Source organism: Lepidochelys kempii, chromosome 3 (assembly GCF_965140265.1).
Source record: "Lepidochelys kempii isolate rLepKem1 chromosome 3, rLepKem1.hap2, whole genome shotgun sequence".
Classification (NCBI taxonomy): Eukaryota; Metazoa; Chordata; order Testudines; family Cheloniidae; genus Lepidochelys; species Lepidochelys kempii.
In genome coordinates this window covers 150,910,871-150,931,328 of record NC_133258.1, presented here as the reverse complement: position 1 = coordinate 150,931,328, position 20,458 = coordinate 150,910,871, and the positions used below count along the sequence as shown (strand labels likewise).

At 40.9% G+C, this 20,458-nt stretch overlaps 1 protein-coding gene across 3 annotated transcripts in view; it reads right to left on the bottom strand.

The window, feature by feature from the left end:
• Nucleotides 1–20,458, bottom strand: part of GLP1R (glucagon like peptide 1 receptor) — a 107,256-nt gene that overhangs the window by 29,247 nt on the left and 57,551 nt on the right. For all 3 annotated transcript variants that reach the window (XR_012158195.1, XR_012158196.1, XM_073338557.1), the window contains exons 4-5: nucleotides 7,402–7,511; nucleotides 1,478–1,584 (exon numbers count right to left, since the gene is read on the bottom strand). Coding sequence is in view for 1 of the 3 variants with exons in the window: in XM_073338557.1 (XP_073194658.1) it covers nucleotides 1,478–1,584; nucleotides 7,402–7,511 (217 nt within the window). In the remaining 2 variants the exon portion in view is untranslated. The remainder of the gene's footprint in view (nucleotides 1–1,477; nucleotides 1,585–7,401; nucleotides 7,512–20,458) is intronic.

The window sequence follows — 20,458 nt, the reverse complement described above, 5'->3', positions numbered from 1 at the left end:
TTAGGCAAAAGGCAAATACATTTGTCACTTAACACCTTAACTGTTTTTTTGATACTAAAGTTATTTGTTCTTGGATTGACAGCCGAACACGGTGCTCAGCTGCAGGGATTTGAACTGTGGTTGGGAGTTTTGGACATCTTCCTCCAGGAAGTTTTTGAAAACACCTGCCATTTTGTCTCAATCTGCGCCATTTCCACAGCAAAATAAATTGCTCCTCAGGAGTATTTTTATGAATTCTGGGGAGAAGTCATCTCTAGCAGGGGTGATTTAGTGGTAGCCAGAGAGCAGTGACTCTGAATCCCTAATCTGTACTAATGCCTAAACATGTGAATCATCATAATACTCCCATGGCATTGACTGAGGCAGATCTTGTCTTTCTGGGTTTCCCACAAATTTCAACTCAGCGGTAGTCATTGTAAGTCTTCTTTGGCATGCAAAGAGTAGTCACTGGTCCCATGTTTCTCAGCTGGAAAAAGATAGAATACAATAGACCAGGATCACATCTCTGCATTTCCTGCACTTTCTAGATGTCATTCTGAATGCCCCCCTATTTGCACCTGCTGTGCTCAGAATCCCCAAAATTCAGACAAACCAAGCTAGAATCAATTAAATTGTAGCAGGCATGTATGGTGCATTTATGCAGAGATGTATGATCTAGATCAGGCTGCCAGCATTTTTTGATCAAACCTAAGCAATCTAACGTATGTTCCAGGGTCCTTTCAATGGCTTCTCAGTCGCCAGACTCTGTTAATTTCTATGCCCTTCCACAGAATTTGATGGAGTCATACCTAGAAGGAACTAATAGAGAGAGCTGACTGGAGGATGGCAATTCTGTTCATGGCATTGTTAGCAGGTTTTTTTTGTTTGTTTGTTTGTTTTTTTTGGGGGGGGGGAGGGTTGTTCCACAGTAGAACAAAAATCTTTCAAATATTTTGGCAAAAATGGAATTGCTTTAAAGTATCTATCTTCAGATCAAAACCTTGAGGTGTTCATGTGGGGAGGCTGATCTGGCAGGTTCGAGTCCCTGATTCTGATCTCATTTTGATCTGGGATGAGAAACTCCTCTTCTCTGAATCAGGCAGAACAGGGACTTGAACATGGGTTTCCTACCTCCTATGCCAATGCCCTCACCACCCTAGCGTATGACAGAGTCAGTCTGTCCTCTCCCTGCCTTCCAATGAAAATTTTGTCAAACCAATACGCCTCCACAAAGCATTTCAGCTTCACTGAAACGGCATAATTTGACAAATTTTCATTTTGTCAAAAATATTTCAACTAGCGCTCCTAGTAGTTTAGAATCTAAATATGTTTGGGAGAGATAAGGTGTAAGAAGGGAGCAGGAAAGGGTGAGATGATAAAAGGAGTAGAACGGGGAGATGGTAGACGGGAGAAGCTGAATGTTTCAAAGTCTGATGCTATTTAGACTGGGAGAACAGCATGGCTGCTTCCACTCTGCTTTGAACTGCACCAGGATTACCTGAATCCAAGAAGGATGGCAGTCGCTATTACCAGGGCAGAGAATGAAAGAGCATATCCAATGGTGTAGATGACCGACACGTAGAGGAGTTGTTCCTCTGGTGCGTCCTGACAGCATAGAAGGAAAGAAAAGACAGCACTCATTGGACCTGTTTCTCTCCTCCCATCTCCCCATCACCTTCCCGCCAACCCTACTTTGATGAAACCTACTATTTTTCCACCCCTTTATTAGGTGCTCAGAGGCCCACATTACAAATCAGAATCTTCCACTTTTCACATTCCTCAAGACAAACAAAAATCCCACCCCAACTTCCCATTCAAATACAAGGGCTTTGAAGCAAGTCCAGAAAGTCAATAAAATGGGGCTATTGCAGAACAAGGCTGAAGGGAGTGGAGAAAGGAGTGAATTCCAAATGCAAGGAATACTGTCCTTCCTATCTAGATTGCCATACAGACAGACACATCAACACATTAGTTCTGCAACAGCAGATAAAATTTCTGAAGCCAGCATTTTCAACCGGGGATGCCTAAAGCTATATTCCTTAATGCCATATTTAGTGGCTCCTTTCATACCCAAGTTTGAAAATTTTGGTACATATCTTGGGGAGAAAAGATTTTTGTAGAACATACAATAGATAAGAGATAGGCCTGAATCATGATGTTTGGGTTGTGGGGCAGGATTTAGATCCTGCATTCTGATTCTGGCTCACCTCTAATCACAAACCTATTTCCAAGACTCATCCATTTTATTTTTCCACTTTGGATTGATGACACTACAATTACTGAGCAATGTGCACTGTGCGATACCAAAGACGACACTCTCCCAGCTTCAGAAATAGGTAAAACCATTCACAGGCACACAGCACAGCATGTGAGGATTCAGACTGAGCGCAGAGGCCATCGCTGACAGGTTTTGTGGAATAATAGTGTTTTAAAAGGAAGGATTTGAAGACTGCTTAGTCCAGGAGGAGAGACTGTCAGGGTCACAGCCTGGCACAACTTCTGAGACTCAACAGTTTGAAACATCAACGCAGCCCAAACTGGTGTTTAATGTTTAAAGGACATGATGCCTTCTCTCTCATCTTGGAGGATGTTACATTAAAACAAACCTTAGAGTGATGGCAAAACACTATTTCCTTGTGATCTTTGTGCAGAGCCTCCCTCAGACATTCCTAGCGGGTTTGTGTTTGGGGGATGCCCACAACACGACACAGTGATTTTTACTCAAACTAAACCCCCTGTAGTTGGATACATGTTGTGATAATTGGGCCTAAAAATTTAACCTAATTGTGAGCTCAACTGTAAAAAGTACATAAAAGTTCATAAGATGTCACAATAACCTATAACACCACGTACAGATGGGAAAAGGTATCAAAGGGAGACAGAAGGATTGAATTAGTCCAAACAAAAGAAGCATACCAATATAACTCAAGGATTGTGTTAAGATCATACCTGGTAAACAAGAAAAGCATGGAACCAAAAATCTGAACCAAAACTCATGTTTCAGAAACTATGCCTAACTCGTGGACAAAATAATGAGGGGATAGGCTATTCCACCCACCATTCCCTTGGTGGGGTCCTTAAGAAAGAGACTTTGGGAAGAAAAATGAGCTACTGGAGTGAGCTTCACCATCACCGTCACCACCTCCTGGGACCCCATGCCTTCATCCTCCTGATCCTGAGAGAGATCCTGACCAGACTGGGTTTCAGAGAAAGACTCAGATGACACTGCCACCCTTACCAGCTCCAGCAGAGTCCCAAACACCATCTGATATGAAATAGGATCGGACTTTAACATAAGACCATAAGAAAGGCCATATTGGGTCAGACCAAAGGTCTATCTAGCCCAGTATTGGCCAATGTCAGATGCTTCAGAGGGAATGAACAGAACAGGTAATCATCAAATAATCCATCCCTTGTCACCCATTCCCAGCTTCTGGCAAAACTGAGGCTAGGGACACCATCCCTGCCCATCCTGGCTAAAAGTCACTGGTTGACCTATCCTCCATGAACTTGTATCTAGTTCTTTTTTGAACCCTGTTACAGTCTTGGCCTTCACAACATTCTCTGCCAAGAAGTTCCACAGGTTGACCGTGCATTGTGTGAAGAAATACTTCTTTTTGTTTGTTTAAATCTGCTGCCTATTAATTACATTTGGTAACCACTAGTTTGTGTGTTATGAGAAGGAGTAAATAACACTTCCTTATCTACTTTCTCCACACCAGTCATGATTTTATAGCCCTCTATCATATCCCCCTTAGTTGCCTCCTTTCCAAGCTGAAAAGTCCCAGTCTGTTTAAGCTCTCCTCATATGGAAGCTGTTCCATACCCCTAATCATTTTTGTTGCCCTTTTCTGAACCTTTTCCAGTTCCATTATATCTTTTTTTGAGATGGGGTGACCACATCTGCACATAGTATTCAAGATGTGGGCGTACCATGGATTTATACAGAGACACTATGATATTTTCTGTCTTGTTATCTATCCCTTTCTTAAGGATTCCCAACAACAGCAGCAGCAGCAGCTCCAGCCCATCTCAACTAACTTCTTCTCTTTTCCCCAGAAGGACTGTTATTACAATCTCTGATACCCTCTAAGAGTGTCAAACAAGAGGGTTTTTCCTTCTAAACACTCTCCAGCTACAGAGAAAGGGAACAAGGGATGTTGTTAAAATAAAAGTCTTACTTAATACGTTACATTTCAAATGCCTTAATTGCTTTTCCTTCTTCTCTTTATCTCCAATAAGAGGTAAAAATGATTTTTAATTATGTGTTTGCCAGGGTATTAAGCAGACTGAGGTCTCTGCAAACCAAACCCACGCCTTCTTTAAACACAGTTTAATGTTGGACATTGACTGGGTTAACACCTTTAGCCCATATATTCCATCTACATTAATACAAATGCATAAACATATCTGAAAAGCAAGCAATTAGGAGTTCTGCATCTGCTAAAGTGGAAAATAGAAAGAAACATGGCAAGCAATTTCCATATCAGGAGGTGACACAGTGTATTTAGGGTTTAACATAATTGCCCCCCGAAGCACTGTATTTTATGGAAATGAGATATGTATCAAATGGCCAAGTGCTGCCAAAAGGCATTTGTCTGCTTAGCAGCTCTCAACATATAGTTAAGGAAGAAGCCTTAAACTGCAAGTGGAATAAAAAATGACCAGGCATGCAGTCTGTGTTAGGCTAAAGCTCTCTTGATGCCACAGAGCTTTGAAGGAGTGGGACAAGGGGTGGGGCTGCAAGTTAGGGGATTGCTTACATTTCCTAAACTTTCCTTCAGATATGTTGAATTTCTCTTCTTCCCTTTCACAGCCCTTTCCAATTTACAATCTTCCTGCTCCCTATGAAGGGTTGTGGCATCGCAGAACAGGGAATTCTAGGAGAACAGGAACCCCTGACAGTTTTGGGCATCTCCTATATCTGAATCGTTTGTCCGTGTCTATACTAGAGCACGGAGCTCCTTGAGACAGGGACTGTGCACTCAATAAATAGGTCAGAGGCAAAGGGCTAGTCCTATAGCATGTTGAGAGCTCTTAACTTCTCCCAAGGTCTAGTGCATTACAGCCAGGAAGTGAAATTGACCAGTCTAACTTTGCTGACCAAGTTCAGCTAAAGTAGACAAAGAGCATAAATCATAGAAATGTAGGACTGGAAGGGACCTCAATAGTTCATCGAGTCCAGTCCCCTGCATTGAGGCAGGAACAAGTATTATCAGACCATCCCAGACAGTTGTTTGTCTAATTTGTTCTTAAAAACCATGGAGATTCCACAACCTCCCTAGGCAATTTGTTAACTAACTTTACAGAAGAAGTTTTTCCTAATGTCAATCCTAAATCTCAATTTAAGCCCATTACTTCTTGTCCTGTCCTCAGTGGCTAAGGAGAAAAATTTATCACTTTCCTCTCTATAACAACCTTTTACATGCTTGAAGAGTGTTATGTCCCCCCTCAGTCTTCCCTTCTCCAGACTAAACAAACAAGGTTTTTTCAATCTTTCCTCGTAGGTCATGTTTTCTAGACCTTTACTCATTTTTGTTGCTCTCTTCTGGACTTTCTCCAATTTGTCCACATCTTTCCTGACATGTGGCACCCAGAACTGGACACAATACTCCAGTGGAGGCCTTATCAGTGCCGAATAAAGGTGGAAGAATTACTTCTCAGGTCTTGCTTACAATATTCCTGCTAATACATCCCAGAATGATGCATGGTTTTTTTGCAACAGTATTACATTGTTGACTCATATTTAGTTTGTGAGCCACTATAACTCCCAACTCCTTTTGTGCAGTACTCCTTTCTAGGCAGTCATTTCCCATTTTGTATTTGTAAAACTGATTATTCCTTCCTAAGTGTAATACTTTGCACTTGTCCTTATTGAATTTCATCCTGTTTAATTCAGACATTTTCTCCAGTTTGCCAGGGTCATTCTGAATTCTAATCCTGTCCTCCAAAGTGCTTGGAACCCCTTCCAGCTTGGTACCATCTGCCAACTTTATAAGAGCACTCTCTATCTATGCTGTTATCCAAATCATTTATGAAGATGTTGAATAGAAGGAGACCTAAGACAGATCCCTGCAAGAACCACTCAATATGCTCTTCTGCCTCGATTGTGGCTCACTGATAACTACTCTCTGAGTACAGTTTTCCAGCTAGTTGTTCACCAACCTTATAGTGGTTCATCTAAGCTAGGATTCTCTAGTTTGTTTACGAGATGGTCATGTGAGACAGTATCAAAGGCTTACTAAAGTTGAGATATATCACATCTACTGCTTCCCTCCTATTCACAAGGCTTGATACCCTGTCAGAGAAGGATATTAGGTTGATTTGACATGATTTGTTCTTGAGAAATCCATGTTGATTGTTATTTCTTTATTTTCTTCTAGGTGCTTAACAGATTGATTATTTGCTCCATTACCATTCTGGGTACCAAAGTTAAACTGACCAGTTTATAATTTCCTGGGTTGTCCTTATTCCCTTTTTTTAATAGACAGATACTAGATTTGCCCTTTTCTAGTCCCCTGGGATCTCTCCCATCCTCCACAAGTTCTCAAAGATAACAGCTAATGGCTCAGAGATCTCTTCAGCCAGTTCCTTAAGTAGTCTAGCATGTACTTCATCAGGCCCTACCAGCTTGAAGACATCTAACTTATCTAAGTAATTCTTCACTTGTTCACTTCCTATTTTAGCCTCAGATCCTACCCCATTTACACTGATCATAATCATAGAATCATAGAATATCAGGGTTGGAAGGGACCTCAGGAGGTCATCTAGTCCAACCCCCTGCTCAAAGCAGGACCAATCCCCAACTAAATCATCCCAGCCAGGGCTTTGTCAAGCCTGACCTTAAAAACTTATAAGGAAGGAGATTCCACCACCTCCCTGATGTTGCTATATTTGTCATCCAATCATTGCTAACTTTTTTAGTGAAAACAAAGGCATTTGGCCATTGCTATGTTTTCTGTTCTCTTTCTTTCCTTATTAAATAATGGGCCTACCCTGTCCTTGGTCTTCCTCTTGCTTCTCATATATTTGTAAAATGTTTTCTTCTTACTCTTTATATCCCTAGCTAGTTTAATCTATTTTTTTGCCTTGGTCTTTCTAATATTGTCCCTACATGCTTGTGTTGTTGTTTTTTATATTCATCCTTGGACCTAGTTTCCATTTTTTGAATGACTCTCTTTTTAGTTTCAGGTCACTGAAGGTCTCCTGGTTAAGCTAAGGTGGCCTCTTACCATACTTCTTAACTTTCCTATGCATTGGTATCATTTGCTTTTTGTGCCCTTAATAACGTCTCTTCAAAAAAATACGAATGCTCACTGGGGCCAGTTAGAGAGATCAGGTTGAAAAGGCTGATTTCAGTAGGAATAATATTTAAGTGTTGACTTATTACAGTTTTTTATAGGCAAAACCTCTTCCCCTTACCCCATCTGATGCCTCACATTCAGAAATGTTCTTCCATGGCAGGGTGGAATTCTCCTTCAGCAGCCAAGTGCCCTCAGGAGTGCAGAAACGGTAAACTTGTCCATGGAGCACTGCCAACGACAAGGAGGGAAAGAACACAGACTTACAGGGGAGAAGAACAGAACAACTGCGAAGCTTAGCATAACCTCTCCCCTCATCTGTCACCTTATTACAGCTGTTCTTCACCTTGCTCCTTTCCTGTAACAAACACTTCAGTTCATTCATTCTCACAGCCAACTGTGTATGGCTTCCAAGAACAACATTACAAAAAGTACTCCAAAGAGCACTCCAACTGTTCAGCAGCAGCAGCAGCAACCCACAGAGTTTGTGGCTGAAAACAAACCTCTGTTTGGTGAGAAAACTGCATGTATTTTGTTAGGAGAAGAAATGGATCTAAACTGAATGCCCAGATTCAAACACCCCAGAACTTTAGGAAAGTTTGATCCTGAACTTTGTGACTTAAGCTCATCTGTAGGAGGTATGCATATGTGCAGGTTCCTGCCAAAGTCTCCCTGTAAGCTGAGCCATTACAAAAGGCAAAGTTGCCTTACCAGGAATGTAAGCAAATACCCATATTTGCTCAGGAGATGGAGGAACACAAAGACCACATATACCCTCCTCTCTTTGCCTATACTAGTCCCAAAATTAGTAAGAGTGGTAACAGGGAACACTCAAGAAGGGTATACAAAGATGAGCACACAAAAATGTGTATGCTTAGACAAACCTCTGCTCTAAAAATTGAGCACAAATCTCTCTAAGCTTCCCACACATTTTTTACTCACAGAAAGAGAGTAAAACCAACAACAAATCAAGAGCCCTTTAGAGGCTGTTAGAAGTCTAGTGCTATGAAAAGGGAAAAGATTAAAAGGCATAAAATAAAACAGAACTATACTGAACCAGCAAAATAAAAGTAGGCAGAGTGGGGAGCTTTCAGATACATTGTAGTACAGGGAACTTTGTGCTGGTAAAAGTCTTATCCATGTATTTAGAATATACTTTCTCATTATGGTATGCAAACATGCTGGAGACTCAACACTTATCCACAAAACAGGTACAGCAGCAGTTCAAACTGCTTCCCAAACACTGTAGCTTGCTAACATGCCTCAGCCTCAATCTAAACCACCTCTTGGTTGAGAAGGTACCATAGTTAGATCACCATGGCCAATTCAGCTCCTGCCCTTTGCTGAGACAGCAGTGTGACATGGACACGTACCCACTAGAAACTGACCTGAGAGCATTAATTCATTTTACATAAGTCATCAAAAAGTCTTTTTATTACAGCTTTCACTATCAATTTGATCCGGATTGAACCTATATCCTGTTGCTAATATACCGAGCCAACCAGTTTCCTGCTTACTACAAATTTGAGCAGATCGAAACTCTAAATTTCTGTTCTGTGGGAAATTCTGACATTTAAAAAAAGAAAGTTAAGTTCCAAATTGGAAAATAAAGTCAACATTTTCTGTAAAACAAAATTAACAAAAACAAATAATTTGGGGTTAATCAAAGTGTTCTGATAAAACCAAAATGTTTCAGTTTTCAATTTGATTTTAAAATTAGGTTTTAAAAATTTAAACTTATAATACAAAATAATATAATTAGTGATTGCACTGTAACTACTAATTGCCTTGGTAACTGGTATTGTAATAAGTATTGTAATTGGAAATTGGTATTCTAATTGGCATTTGGTATTATAACTGGTGTTAGGATATAGATATTCAGGCCTGTCTGTAAAGGCCTAGCCTCCTAAGAACTTAGGTGTATTCTTATCACTTAGCAAGTTATAGAGGTATAAAAGAAAAAATCAAAATCACTGTCTGCCGGTGTAAGGTCCTTCTCTTACTGTGACAGTCTGAGGCCCTGTTCTTAGGCTAAGGCCTCTGGCTAAGCAGCAGAGACAGCCATAAGCTGGGAAGCAAACGGTCACATCTTTACATTCCAAACTAGTCACATTGAAATAAGGTGCTATTCGGCTGTTAGAAATACACTCCTGATAACGCCTATCACCTCCAGAGAAAGAGAAGTGCCTAGAAAATGTAAAAGGAAACTTAGTTTGATAGCATCCGGTCTGGCAAGAACTCATTTATCAATAGCTGGGATGTGAAATCCTCATTTCTGTATTGTTCTATCATTGTAGTCCCCATTTCCCATTGTTTGTCTGTATAATTTCTGTCTGGTTCTGTGATTGTTTCTGTCTGCTGTTGTCATAAATATAAAGGGAAGGGTAAACCCCTTTGAAATCCCTCCTGGCCAGGGGAAAGCTCCTCTCACCTGTAAAGGGTTAAGAAGCTAAAGGTAACCTCGCTGGCACCTGACCAAAATGACCAATGAGGAGACAAGATACTTTCAAAAGCTGGGAGGAGGGAGAGAAACAAAGGGTCTGTGTCTGTCTTGGCCAGGGACAGAACAGGAATGGAGTCTTAGAACTTTTAGTAAGTAATCTAGCTAGGTATGTGTTAGATTATGATTTCTTTAAATGGCTGAGAAAAGAATTGTGCTGAATAGAATAACTATTTCTGTCTGTGTATCTTTTTTGTAACTTAAGGTTTTGCCTAGAGGGGTTCTCTATGTTTTTGAATCTAATTACCCTGTAAGATATCTACCATCCTGATTACAGGGGGGATTTCTTTATTTCTATTTACTTCTATTTTTTATTAAAAGTCTTCTTGTAAAACACTGAATGCTTTTTCATTGTTCTCAGATCCAAGGGTTTGGGTCTGTGGTCACCTATGCAAATTGGTGAGGCTTTTTATCCAACATTTCCCAGGAAAGGGGGGGTGCAAGTGTTGGGAGGATTGTTCATTGTTCTTAAGATCCAAGGGTCTGGATCTGTAGTCACCTAAGCAAATTGGTGAGGCTTTTTACCAAACCTTGTCCAGGAAGTGGGGTGCAAGGTTTTGGGAAGTATTTTGGGGGGAAGGACGCGTCCAAACAGCTCTTCCCCAGTAACCAGTATTAGTTTGGTGGTGGTAGCGGCCAGTCCAAGGATAACGGGGGTAATATTTTGTACCTTGGGGAAGTTTTGACCTAAGCTGGTAAAGATAAGCTTAGGAGGTTTTTCATGCAGGTCCCCACATCTGTACCCTAGAGTTCAGAGTGGGGGAGGAACCTTGACAGCTGTATAATTAATTTTGCTGGGTGTAAACTAATTAAGGCGGTGGGATATAATTGGTTAAATAATCATGTTACAATATGTTAGGATTGGTTAGTTAAATTTCAGTAAAATGATTGGTTAAGGTATAGCTAAGCAGAACTCAAGTTTTACTATATAGTCTACAGTCAATCAGGAAGTGTGTGGGTGGGGAAATTGGAATCATGTTTTGCTAAGGGGGGGGAAATGGGAACAGGGACACAGTTAAGGCTCTGTAGTCTCATAGCTGGGAAGGGGGACACTAAGGAAGGAAACCGGAATCATGCTTGGTGGAAGTTCACCCCAATAAATATTGAATTGTTTGCACCTTTTGGACTTCGGGTATTGTGGCTCTCTGTTCATGCGAGAAGGACCAGGGAAGTGAGTGGGTGAAGGAATAAGCCCCCTAACAACTGGTAGTGAAATTGGTAACTGGTTTGCTTGTTGGTAATTGGTGTTCCATAATAGGTAATTGGTTTAGTACTTTGTTTTTAGTATTATAGTTATATTATTCTATAAAATTATAAGCTAGTAGAGAATTTTCTTCAGTTAGTGTGTCTCTCTCTCTCTGTGTCTACAAAAGAAAGAAAGAGAGGAGGCCTGTGCATATAATATATTTCATATTCATTAACCACTTTATTTGAATGCTTCATCATTCACTCCTTTTATTTATAACCTGTGAAAACTGTAGGGGATGTTGCTGCATTGCCAGAGATTGCTTGTTAGGTGAACAGTAGTGAACATAAAGGGTTAATTTTTCTCAAGATTTAGTGGATGACACATTAGGCAGCTGAATTGCTGCAGAGAACATTAATGTTAGAGCCACTAAATCTACTCCAGAAGTCAGAATAATGGCGGAAATAAAGGAAAGCTTTGAAATCTACCCAGAATGCGTTAGTAACCTTGGACTGAAATGAAAGGCCAGCTTAGCAGTTCACCTTTAAGATGCTACAAGTTCATCTTTAAAATATTACAAAACAAAATGCAGCAATAAGCCAATCTGGACCATACGACCCTTCATACTTCAGCTGCAGTGTGTCTACCTCACTGGCTTATTGTAAAACTCTCTACCCAAACCATTTACAAGATGAGGAGTTAAAATGTGGGGTGACCAAGATGCATCCACAGGCCAAAGGAGGCTAAGGAGTCCAACAAAGAAGCCCAGGTGCCTCTTGTTTTTAATACCACATGCTGGGGGATGCAGAGTCTATGAAACCAAGTCTGTAATGATCAGCCTTGACCCAAAGCAAAATATACTATCTTTTAAAAAAAGCTAGATCTAAATGACAGTCCCTTATTGCTTCTTCAGGATCCAGTTTTTTTGTACTATAATTAATTATATAGAATTTAAGATCAATAAGGGTATGTCTACATTGCAGCCGGGAACACACTAAAAAAATAGCAGTATGGACATTTGTGGCACTGGTGGTGGCATGGGCTAGTTGCCTGCATCCAAGCTCATGCACACCTCTGAACCCAACCTCAGGAGGCTACCTTGGTGGGCCACTCATACCACAACGTACACGCTCACGTTGGCATACTAGCTCAAGCAGAGCTCATGTGAATCTGCCTACCCAGGTTGAGGAATCACACTTCTGAACTGCAGAGTAGGCCTTTCATTATTTAAACCCCCATTAAGAATGTAACATTCTAGAATTACCCAGTTTCATTAATTCCCAATGTTCTGGAAAAGGTAACAGTTTTCTCTTGAAGGCAGCAGTGACTCTGTAGTGAATGAATACCAACAGAATGATTTGCTGCCACAGATTGATGTGTTCCCTGATCAAGTGACTTGACCTTCAATGGGGAAGGCAATGCATTTTAATGGAGGCATTTCTCCTCCTCCTCTGAAGAGCTCATCTCAGCTCATTCCTAGCTGAGTTTATCATTCAATGTAGCCTGAGCACATAGCTCGCTGGATTATGCGGTCAGTTCTTTGCTGGGGAAGTTAATGTTTAAATGTCTCACTCCCAGACTTGGTTTTCTTTACAACAAACATGTACTAAGTCCAGGAATCTTACGTTTGGCTTTGAAGTACAAACTGCAGCTGGCAGCATGAAACCCATGAGCAGTCTCAACTTGTTGGGGAAGGGGGGGTTCCAGCTTTTCCTGCAAACCTATTTACCCAGCTATATATTTACGGTAGGTTCATCACCACAGTATCCTAAATTATATTCTTAGCTCCTGCACCAGGGATATTTAAAACTGGGCTGAACAGATGCAGAGGAACAATCTTCCACTGGTCAACAGAGGTGCAACTGATCATATAACCAATCAGGAATTTCCCCATCACGTATTTCTGGCTTTAAATATCCAGTAAGCATTTGTTTTCCCCTGAATCTTGTATTCTATTTACAATACACAGACAGAATAAAGTTCTGCTCCGAAGGGGAGGGTGACAGGCAGAAAGGAATCGTGCTGCATAATCAAGAGGAGGTTGCTGTGGATAAAAGATAGCAGTGCCGCCTCCACAGTTCCGTGGAGCTCCATGCTGGAACATTCTCTGTTCTATGTAAGCTTCTAACTGTACTAACCCTGTTCCCCATAAATGGCACATCAAACTCCCTTTATGTCAGGATGCAGTTTTGGTTCCTCAGTGGATCTTGTATTTTATATGTGCAGACAATATTTATTATTATACTCAAACTACATTAAGAACATTAAAGGTAGAAAGTCAAGCACTTCAAAATTAGGAAATGCCAGCATTAAGATTGCCAATGCAAAGTTTTAATTCAGCCCCCTTGTCCATATATCATCATCATACAATTTTTAATTACACGATCATTCACTATTTTTCCACAAGGCCCTCCCTGCCTCATTCAGTGCCCAGGATGATTAGTGCTCACAAAATAGGTCGCTATTCCATATTTCTTTTATCCTTACAACTCAGTGTGTGGCTCTAGGCCTTATTTAACCACCCCATACAACCTCTGCACTGAACACAGAATTAGTAATTACCTCATGGACTTGTTTATGGTGCTCTCATTTAGTATCTTAGTTCTATACAAAGACCAATGCATTAACCTTCACAATACCCCAGTGAAGTGAGGTTGCATCATCTTCACCCCCATTCAGTTACCCAGAAAATGAACAGTCACCTGTGAACATTTTGGCTGAAGTGACTTGCCAGCATCACCTAGGAACTCTGTGGTAGAGACAGTTCTCCACTGCAGCATTCAACTGCCTAAACCATGAGATTGTCCTCTCTCTTACAGCACTCCCCTGCCTCATTCATTAGTCACCTTCCAACTTCTGCAGTAAGCAAAGTAGGGTCCTACAAACAGTCTCCTTCACTACACAACCCTGATTTAATTCCCAGAATACCATCCATCATGCGCGCTGAAGCAGGCAGAGGTCTCATGGTCTGTCACAGGATCAGCAAAAAGCACATCTGACGACAGGACAAATACCCCTTTCCAAATTTCAACTCCATCCTCTAAAGCAGGGAGATGCTAAAGCTTCTGACCAAAAAGTTTGTACAGATTTTTATTTATTTATTTTTTTAAAATAGGGGCAAAACACCATTTTCCTTAATCTCAATATGGGAAGAAGCAGAAGCTTTTTGGCTAAAACTTACAAAAAATAATTCAGTTTTATGCAGCTTCTCAGCATGGAAAATTTCAGCTCAAACAGTTAAAGTTTGGCAAAGTTAGAAACAATTGAATATCGGATCTTCGGAAGCATCAAGCAACTTTAACTGTAGGTATTGCTACCTTGGCTGACTACAGTTATGGACAGGTACTAACACATCCATTACAAACTTAATTTCCAACCCAACTTTACTACACTCAAACCTATCTCACTGAAGTTTTCCATCCTATATCCTAATCCTAAGATTCGATTCTCCTAAAAGATTCTATAGTCAGTGTATCCCACATTCTCTGCCTTTCCTCTCATGTGTTCTTCACTGTCTGTAGGTAACTAGTCTCTTTATGGGTTTGAGAGCTCCTCTTCTCCTGCTGAGGTTAAAATCCTCTCTTTAAACATCAAAATCCACAGCTAATTGACTGCTCATGTGTATAAACTTGGAAGGGCCCTTTGTCACCCATCCACAATGAGGGTGAGGACAATCTCACAGGAGTGTCTCCATTTGTATTCACTTGACAGCGATTGTTGCCCCACTTCACTAAGCTCTAGGGACAGTCATCAAGCAGGTTTTGTGTATGCAAGTCAGTTTTTCCTGTAGGATCAATTATGCTGATTGAGCACTTGCTCCTGTTCTTCCCTAACTCACCTCTTGTTATTTTGATGGTCAGAAAGCAGACTAAATTAGCTCCAGAAAGGGAAAATGAGGCTGGCAACAAGCCAACACCACGGTCATTATCTTCATGGAAGGAGCCATAAAACTGGGTTCTCATAAACATGCCACCCATAAGGACAAACAAACAAAATTTTTCTTTTTCAAACAAAATTTAAGGTGATGAATACAAATTCTATAAGTCAACATTTGGAGCGTGTTTGAGGATGAGTTTTTATTTGCCGTAATTCCAGAATAAGCGACAGGATCTCTTGGAGGGTGGGAGGTGGAGGATTTGGCTATCACAGAAAACTCTCAGGGGGAAGTGCACAGCAACAAATTAGAGGGAAAGGGTAACAATGCAGATAAACAAGAGAGTCTGTGTGTGAGATTAAAGGAAAACTGCAGCCATTTTGCACAGCCTAGCACTTTTAAAGTTAAAACTGTTTGTGAAACTGTTTTGAAATGAAAGGGGGATGGATTTTTAAAATATATATATTTTATAAAATAAAACTATTACTAGGATGTCCTAGACTGTCCATACATATAAGTCTGTGTACATCTTTCTATGAAAAGTGAAATTTGGTCTCAGAAAATCTTTGTATTTTTCAATAAATATTATATACTAATATGTAAGGGATCCAAAAATTAAGATGAACAACACAATAAATAAAAAAGGCAAAGAGTTCCAAACTCATTCAATCCTGGCAATCTATATTCACAGGGGGTCTGATTCTGCTCTTACATGTATGTAACTCTGCCTGATTTCAATGGCAGTACTTCTGATTTACACCAAAGAGATCAGAATTAGAATGTGTGTGTCTCTGTCTGTCTGACTCAGAGGAAGACAAACTCTTAGAATTCAATAGTGTAAACTGAAACACTGCTGATAAATACTAAATTTACCTAAATTAAAAAAAAATCCAGTCTTTGGGGCTTGGAATGTGAATCTTCCAACTAGCTGGTAACTTTCAGATAATAGCCTTAGTCCCTTTTCAGCAAAACACTTGCTATACAAGATTAATGCTTAATTCAGAACTTTAGTTACTAAGTAATGACTGGATTAACATTCTCTTTCATCAATACTTAGCAAGAGCATACTTTGTTTCTATTAAAAGATGTAAAGTCCCCTGTAATGAGATGCTATATATTTCTTCACCTGAGACTTCTAATGAAAAAACACCTCGGTGGGGAGCTGTACTTCTATATAATATAATAACTATAATATATTTCTATTTATTTTAACTGGAAAGGCCACTTTGACCAAAAATAAATTAAATAAATAAATAAATCCTGGATAACAACACAGTCCTACCAAGTATATAAGTATTGACATTTCAACATCTCCCCATGCCCTACACACACCAAGCTGGGACAGTTGCCCTGAGCTTGACACATATATACCTCCATTGTGTATCTCCTAATGAAATTTCTGACTGTTTATTCCAACAGTCCATATTTTTGTCCTTGAAACAAGAGTGGCATATGTTCTAGAGTTTACCATTTTATAAACAGATGTAGGCTGATAAAGTCAGAGGTAAACTTCCTGTCAGTGAGTGAGTTTTCATATTATTTGCAAAGTGAATTTGTTGATTAGATTGAGACAACTTTTAGTCCAGGGAAGGAAATTTAAAATTTGAATTGCTTTAATGGGGTTGGCAAATGCAAATTAACATCTCTTCTGGGGAGATAATCTGGCCCCGTTCAAGATCAAGTTAACATTTGAAAGCCTACTACAAACTTTTAATTTTGGTGTAAGAGGGAAAGAAAGTGTAGTGAACCCTCTTGCCAACTTTTACTTTATACCATATTTTAAATGAAACTCCTTTTAGAGGATGTTTATGTAATAAAGAAGGAGATCTTACTGCTGTGGAGGCCTAAACCAAAGAAACTTCTGGGGGAATTACCCTGCTCCTTTCAATCCCACAATTTGGAATCTGTTAGAACATTTTTATGCAGTAGAAACCTAACAGGGACTGTGTGAGAGTTCTGTTTTTATGGCATCATCTTGACTCAGAGGTCCCCAAGCTGTGGTGCGCCCCACCTGGGGGGGGGGGGAACAGAGGAACATTCAGGGGGGTGAGGCCAGCCCCCATGGCAGGTGGGAAGGGAGTACCACCCAGCCCTGCTATGCCCCCACCCTAGCCTGGGTGCCTGATTCCCAGCCCGGACCGCGGCTCAGCTCCATGCCCTAGGTCCTGAGCATGGCTGTGGCTGGGCTCCCAGCTCACGGGGGGAGGGGGAGGGCATGGATAGATTCTATTACTGGGGGCGGGGCGGGGGACCACTGTCTTGACTGGTTACAAGGCCACTGGGCAGCCCACTGAATTAAGTGAAAGTTATCCAGGATCATAGTGGATTAGGAGGCCAGCTGAATCAGACAGCAGGTACCTCAGCTAGGGATGGATCCTGAACCAAAACCCTGGACACAAAACATCCACAAACTTCAGATGAGTTTGGCGCCAGATCTGAATTTTGTGAGCTGGTGTCATCTCTATTTATAGCTACTAAATGTGGGTATCAGTAGCAACCAAAGATCTTGGATATGGTGTTTCATTATAATCTACTTAATGCTTATGTTTCAAATAATGTAATTTAAATCAACAGACGCACACCCCCCACAGCCACTAACTTCCGAGCTACCTGAAACAATAAGAAGAGAGGGAACATATTAGCTGTCATAGGGTACTGAGCTATGGCTATGCTCCACCAGGCTGCAGCTAACCTTTATATGCCCCAGTATACATAAAAACAACTGATGTGGTTACTGTGCACATACGTCGTGTTTGGAACCACTATCTCTGGAAGATTTTCTATTTAAGAGGATTTAGTGCCATTAAACAATAAAATATCAGAACCCCAAAGGACATAAGTGTAAAATGAATTGTAGTAGCTGCTCCAAGCTTTCCAGGTCCACACAGAATTATTGGCAACTGGCCTTAAATTTTAAAAAAGTAACAATACTGAGATGCATAGCCAGTGACAGTAACTGGATGCTTTCTCTCAAAGGGGCACTGCTATTTTCCTTTAATATTGCTAACTGATGGTACATTGAGGTACATGGGTGCAATTGAGGGCAACTATTTAAATACATTGACTTCAGTGCATACAAAAAGTCACAATATCTTCAGCCATATTTTATGGTTACCAGATTTCCACAGGGTTACTTGTACGTAACTGAGTGCAAAACGTCACTCTGTAGTTTTACTAGTGAGCAAATCTCAAAAGCTTTGGCTCAGGCAGAAAGGCAGAAGTTCCTCTGAAGCCTTTGTGTTCACAAAAGACCTGATCCAAAGCCTACTGGAGTCACTGAAAGCCTTTACTTTGGCTTCTCTGGGCTTTAGAGTTGGCCTAAAAGTAGGCTGGAAACTTCATGGGAACAGGTCCTCTAGAACATCTGTCAGGACTAAGGAAAACCACGACAGAACTGTTTCACATTTGTCCAACATTTCCAACACAGCCCTGTCTGAGACCAGGAGATACAGAGACTACTATGGAAATAAAAAACAGAAACATGTACCTCAGTGTCCTCAGACTTTGAAGATTAAGTTTTGAGCACCAGTTCAGGTTAGGCTTTATTTTATCTGAAGTGGCTCGCTAAGCACTGTGTTACTGGGCTCCTGAAAAGACGAACAGGTCATGTTCACGAGCACTGAAAATGAATGACAGGAGGGAGAAAGGATAGTCCAGCAGTTAGGATGTTAGGCTGGGACTTGAGATACCTAGATTCAATTTCCTGCTCTGCTATAGACTTTGTGTGACCTTGGCTTCTCTGTGCCTCAGTTCCTCATGTGTAAGATGGGGATAATAGTATTTCCCTGGGGCACAGCGGTATTGTGAGGATAACTCCCTTAGAGATCACGAGGTGCTCAGCTGCTGTGGTGATGAAGCACATATAAGTACTTAAGGCAGAGAGGCAATGGAAATGGTTCTGGGTTATCAAAGCAACTAAACAGTTAGGTAGAAGGACTTCAATATGGTGTCAGGTTCCCCAATCTGAACTTTATGCAGCAGGAATATAAAAGGCCTGCTTCATGTGAATCAGATGCACATTTGCTACACAGCCTCAACAGGAAAAAATAATTTTCACATCATCTTTAAAGTATTTTGACTGAAATGCTGCAATCAGCAAATGCTCCCCATAGCAGAATGCCCTGAGACTTGCCCACAAGAAGAACAGAAAACAGGTAAGTACCCTCCAAAGTACGTCTTGCGGTCATTGCCAGATGCAGTCCTGGAAACATTATCTAAACAACTGCAGTACACACACAGTGCCAGCTTGTGCTGAAGTACCAGGGGACGCAAATGTTTGGTACCTCATATAATGAAGACGGGAATAAGGTAGTACTTTAGTGACTGGTACGCTGGCCTGCTCATCCCTACTGTGATGCTGAGCCTCTCTGCTGGGATGTGGTGCACAGCAGCTGCTCACCTCCCACTCAACATGCAGTGAAGAATGAACTGCTCTAAACCACAGTGTCTAGCTAAGGTACTTGTGTCATACATATAAAGCGAAGGGTAAACCCCTTTAAAATCACACCTAGCCAAAGGAAAAACCCTTTCACCTGTAAAGGGTTAAGAAGCTAGGATAACCTCGCTGGCACCTGACCACAATGACCAATGAGGAGACAAGATACTTTCAAAGCTGGAGGGGGGGAAGAAACAAAAAGGGTCTGGGTCTGTCTGTGTGATGCTTTTGCCGGGGACAGAACAGGAATGGAGTCTTAGAACTTAGTAAGTAATCTAGCTAGATATGCATTAGATTCTGTTTGTTTAAATGGCTGAGAAAATAAGCTGTGCTGAATGGAATGGATATTCCTGTCTTTATGTCTTTTTGTAACTTAAGGTTTTGCCTAGAGGGATTCTCTATGTTTTGAATCTAATTACCCTGTAAGGTATTTACCATCCTGATTTTACAGAGGTGATTCTTTTTACTTTTTCTTCTATTAATATTCTTCTTTTAAGAAACCGATATTTTTTTCATTGTTCTTAAAATTCAAGGGTTTCAGCCTGTGTTCACCTATGCAAATTGGTGAGGATTTTTATCAAACCTTCACCAGGAAGGGGGGTGCAAGGTTTTGGTGAGGATTTTGGGGGGAAAGACGTTTCCAAACGGGCTCTTTCCTAATAAAAAAATACCGGTTAGATGTTTGGTGGTGGCAGCGAAAGTCCAAGAGCAAAAGGTAAAATAGTTTGTACCTTGGGGAAGTTTTAACCTAAGCTCGTAAAAGTAAACTTAGGAGGTTTTCATGCAAGTCCCCACATCTGTACCCCAGCATTCAGAGTGGGGAAGGAACCTTGACAACTTGTATGGCTTCCGTCACCACATCTGACCCCCTCACAATCTAATGCATTTAATCCTCACAAGCCTCCTGGGAGGTAGGGCAGCACTACCATCCCCATGTTACCAATAGGAAACAGGTATAGAAACACTACAGCCCAGATTCACAAAGGTACTTAGGCATCTAAGTTCCAGTTTTAGGCTCCACTGTGATCCAGTATGCCCCTGCTCACCTGCTAACTTTAGGCACCTACAGGCTTACTCACCTGGCACCTAAATTCCAGCTGTAAAAATTCCCTAGGTGCCTAAGTTTCTGCCTCTGAGTATGCACATGTGCATGGCTGCTTCACTCTAGGCATCCAGACACTTA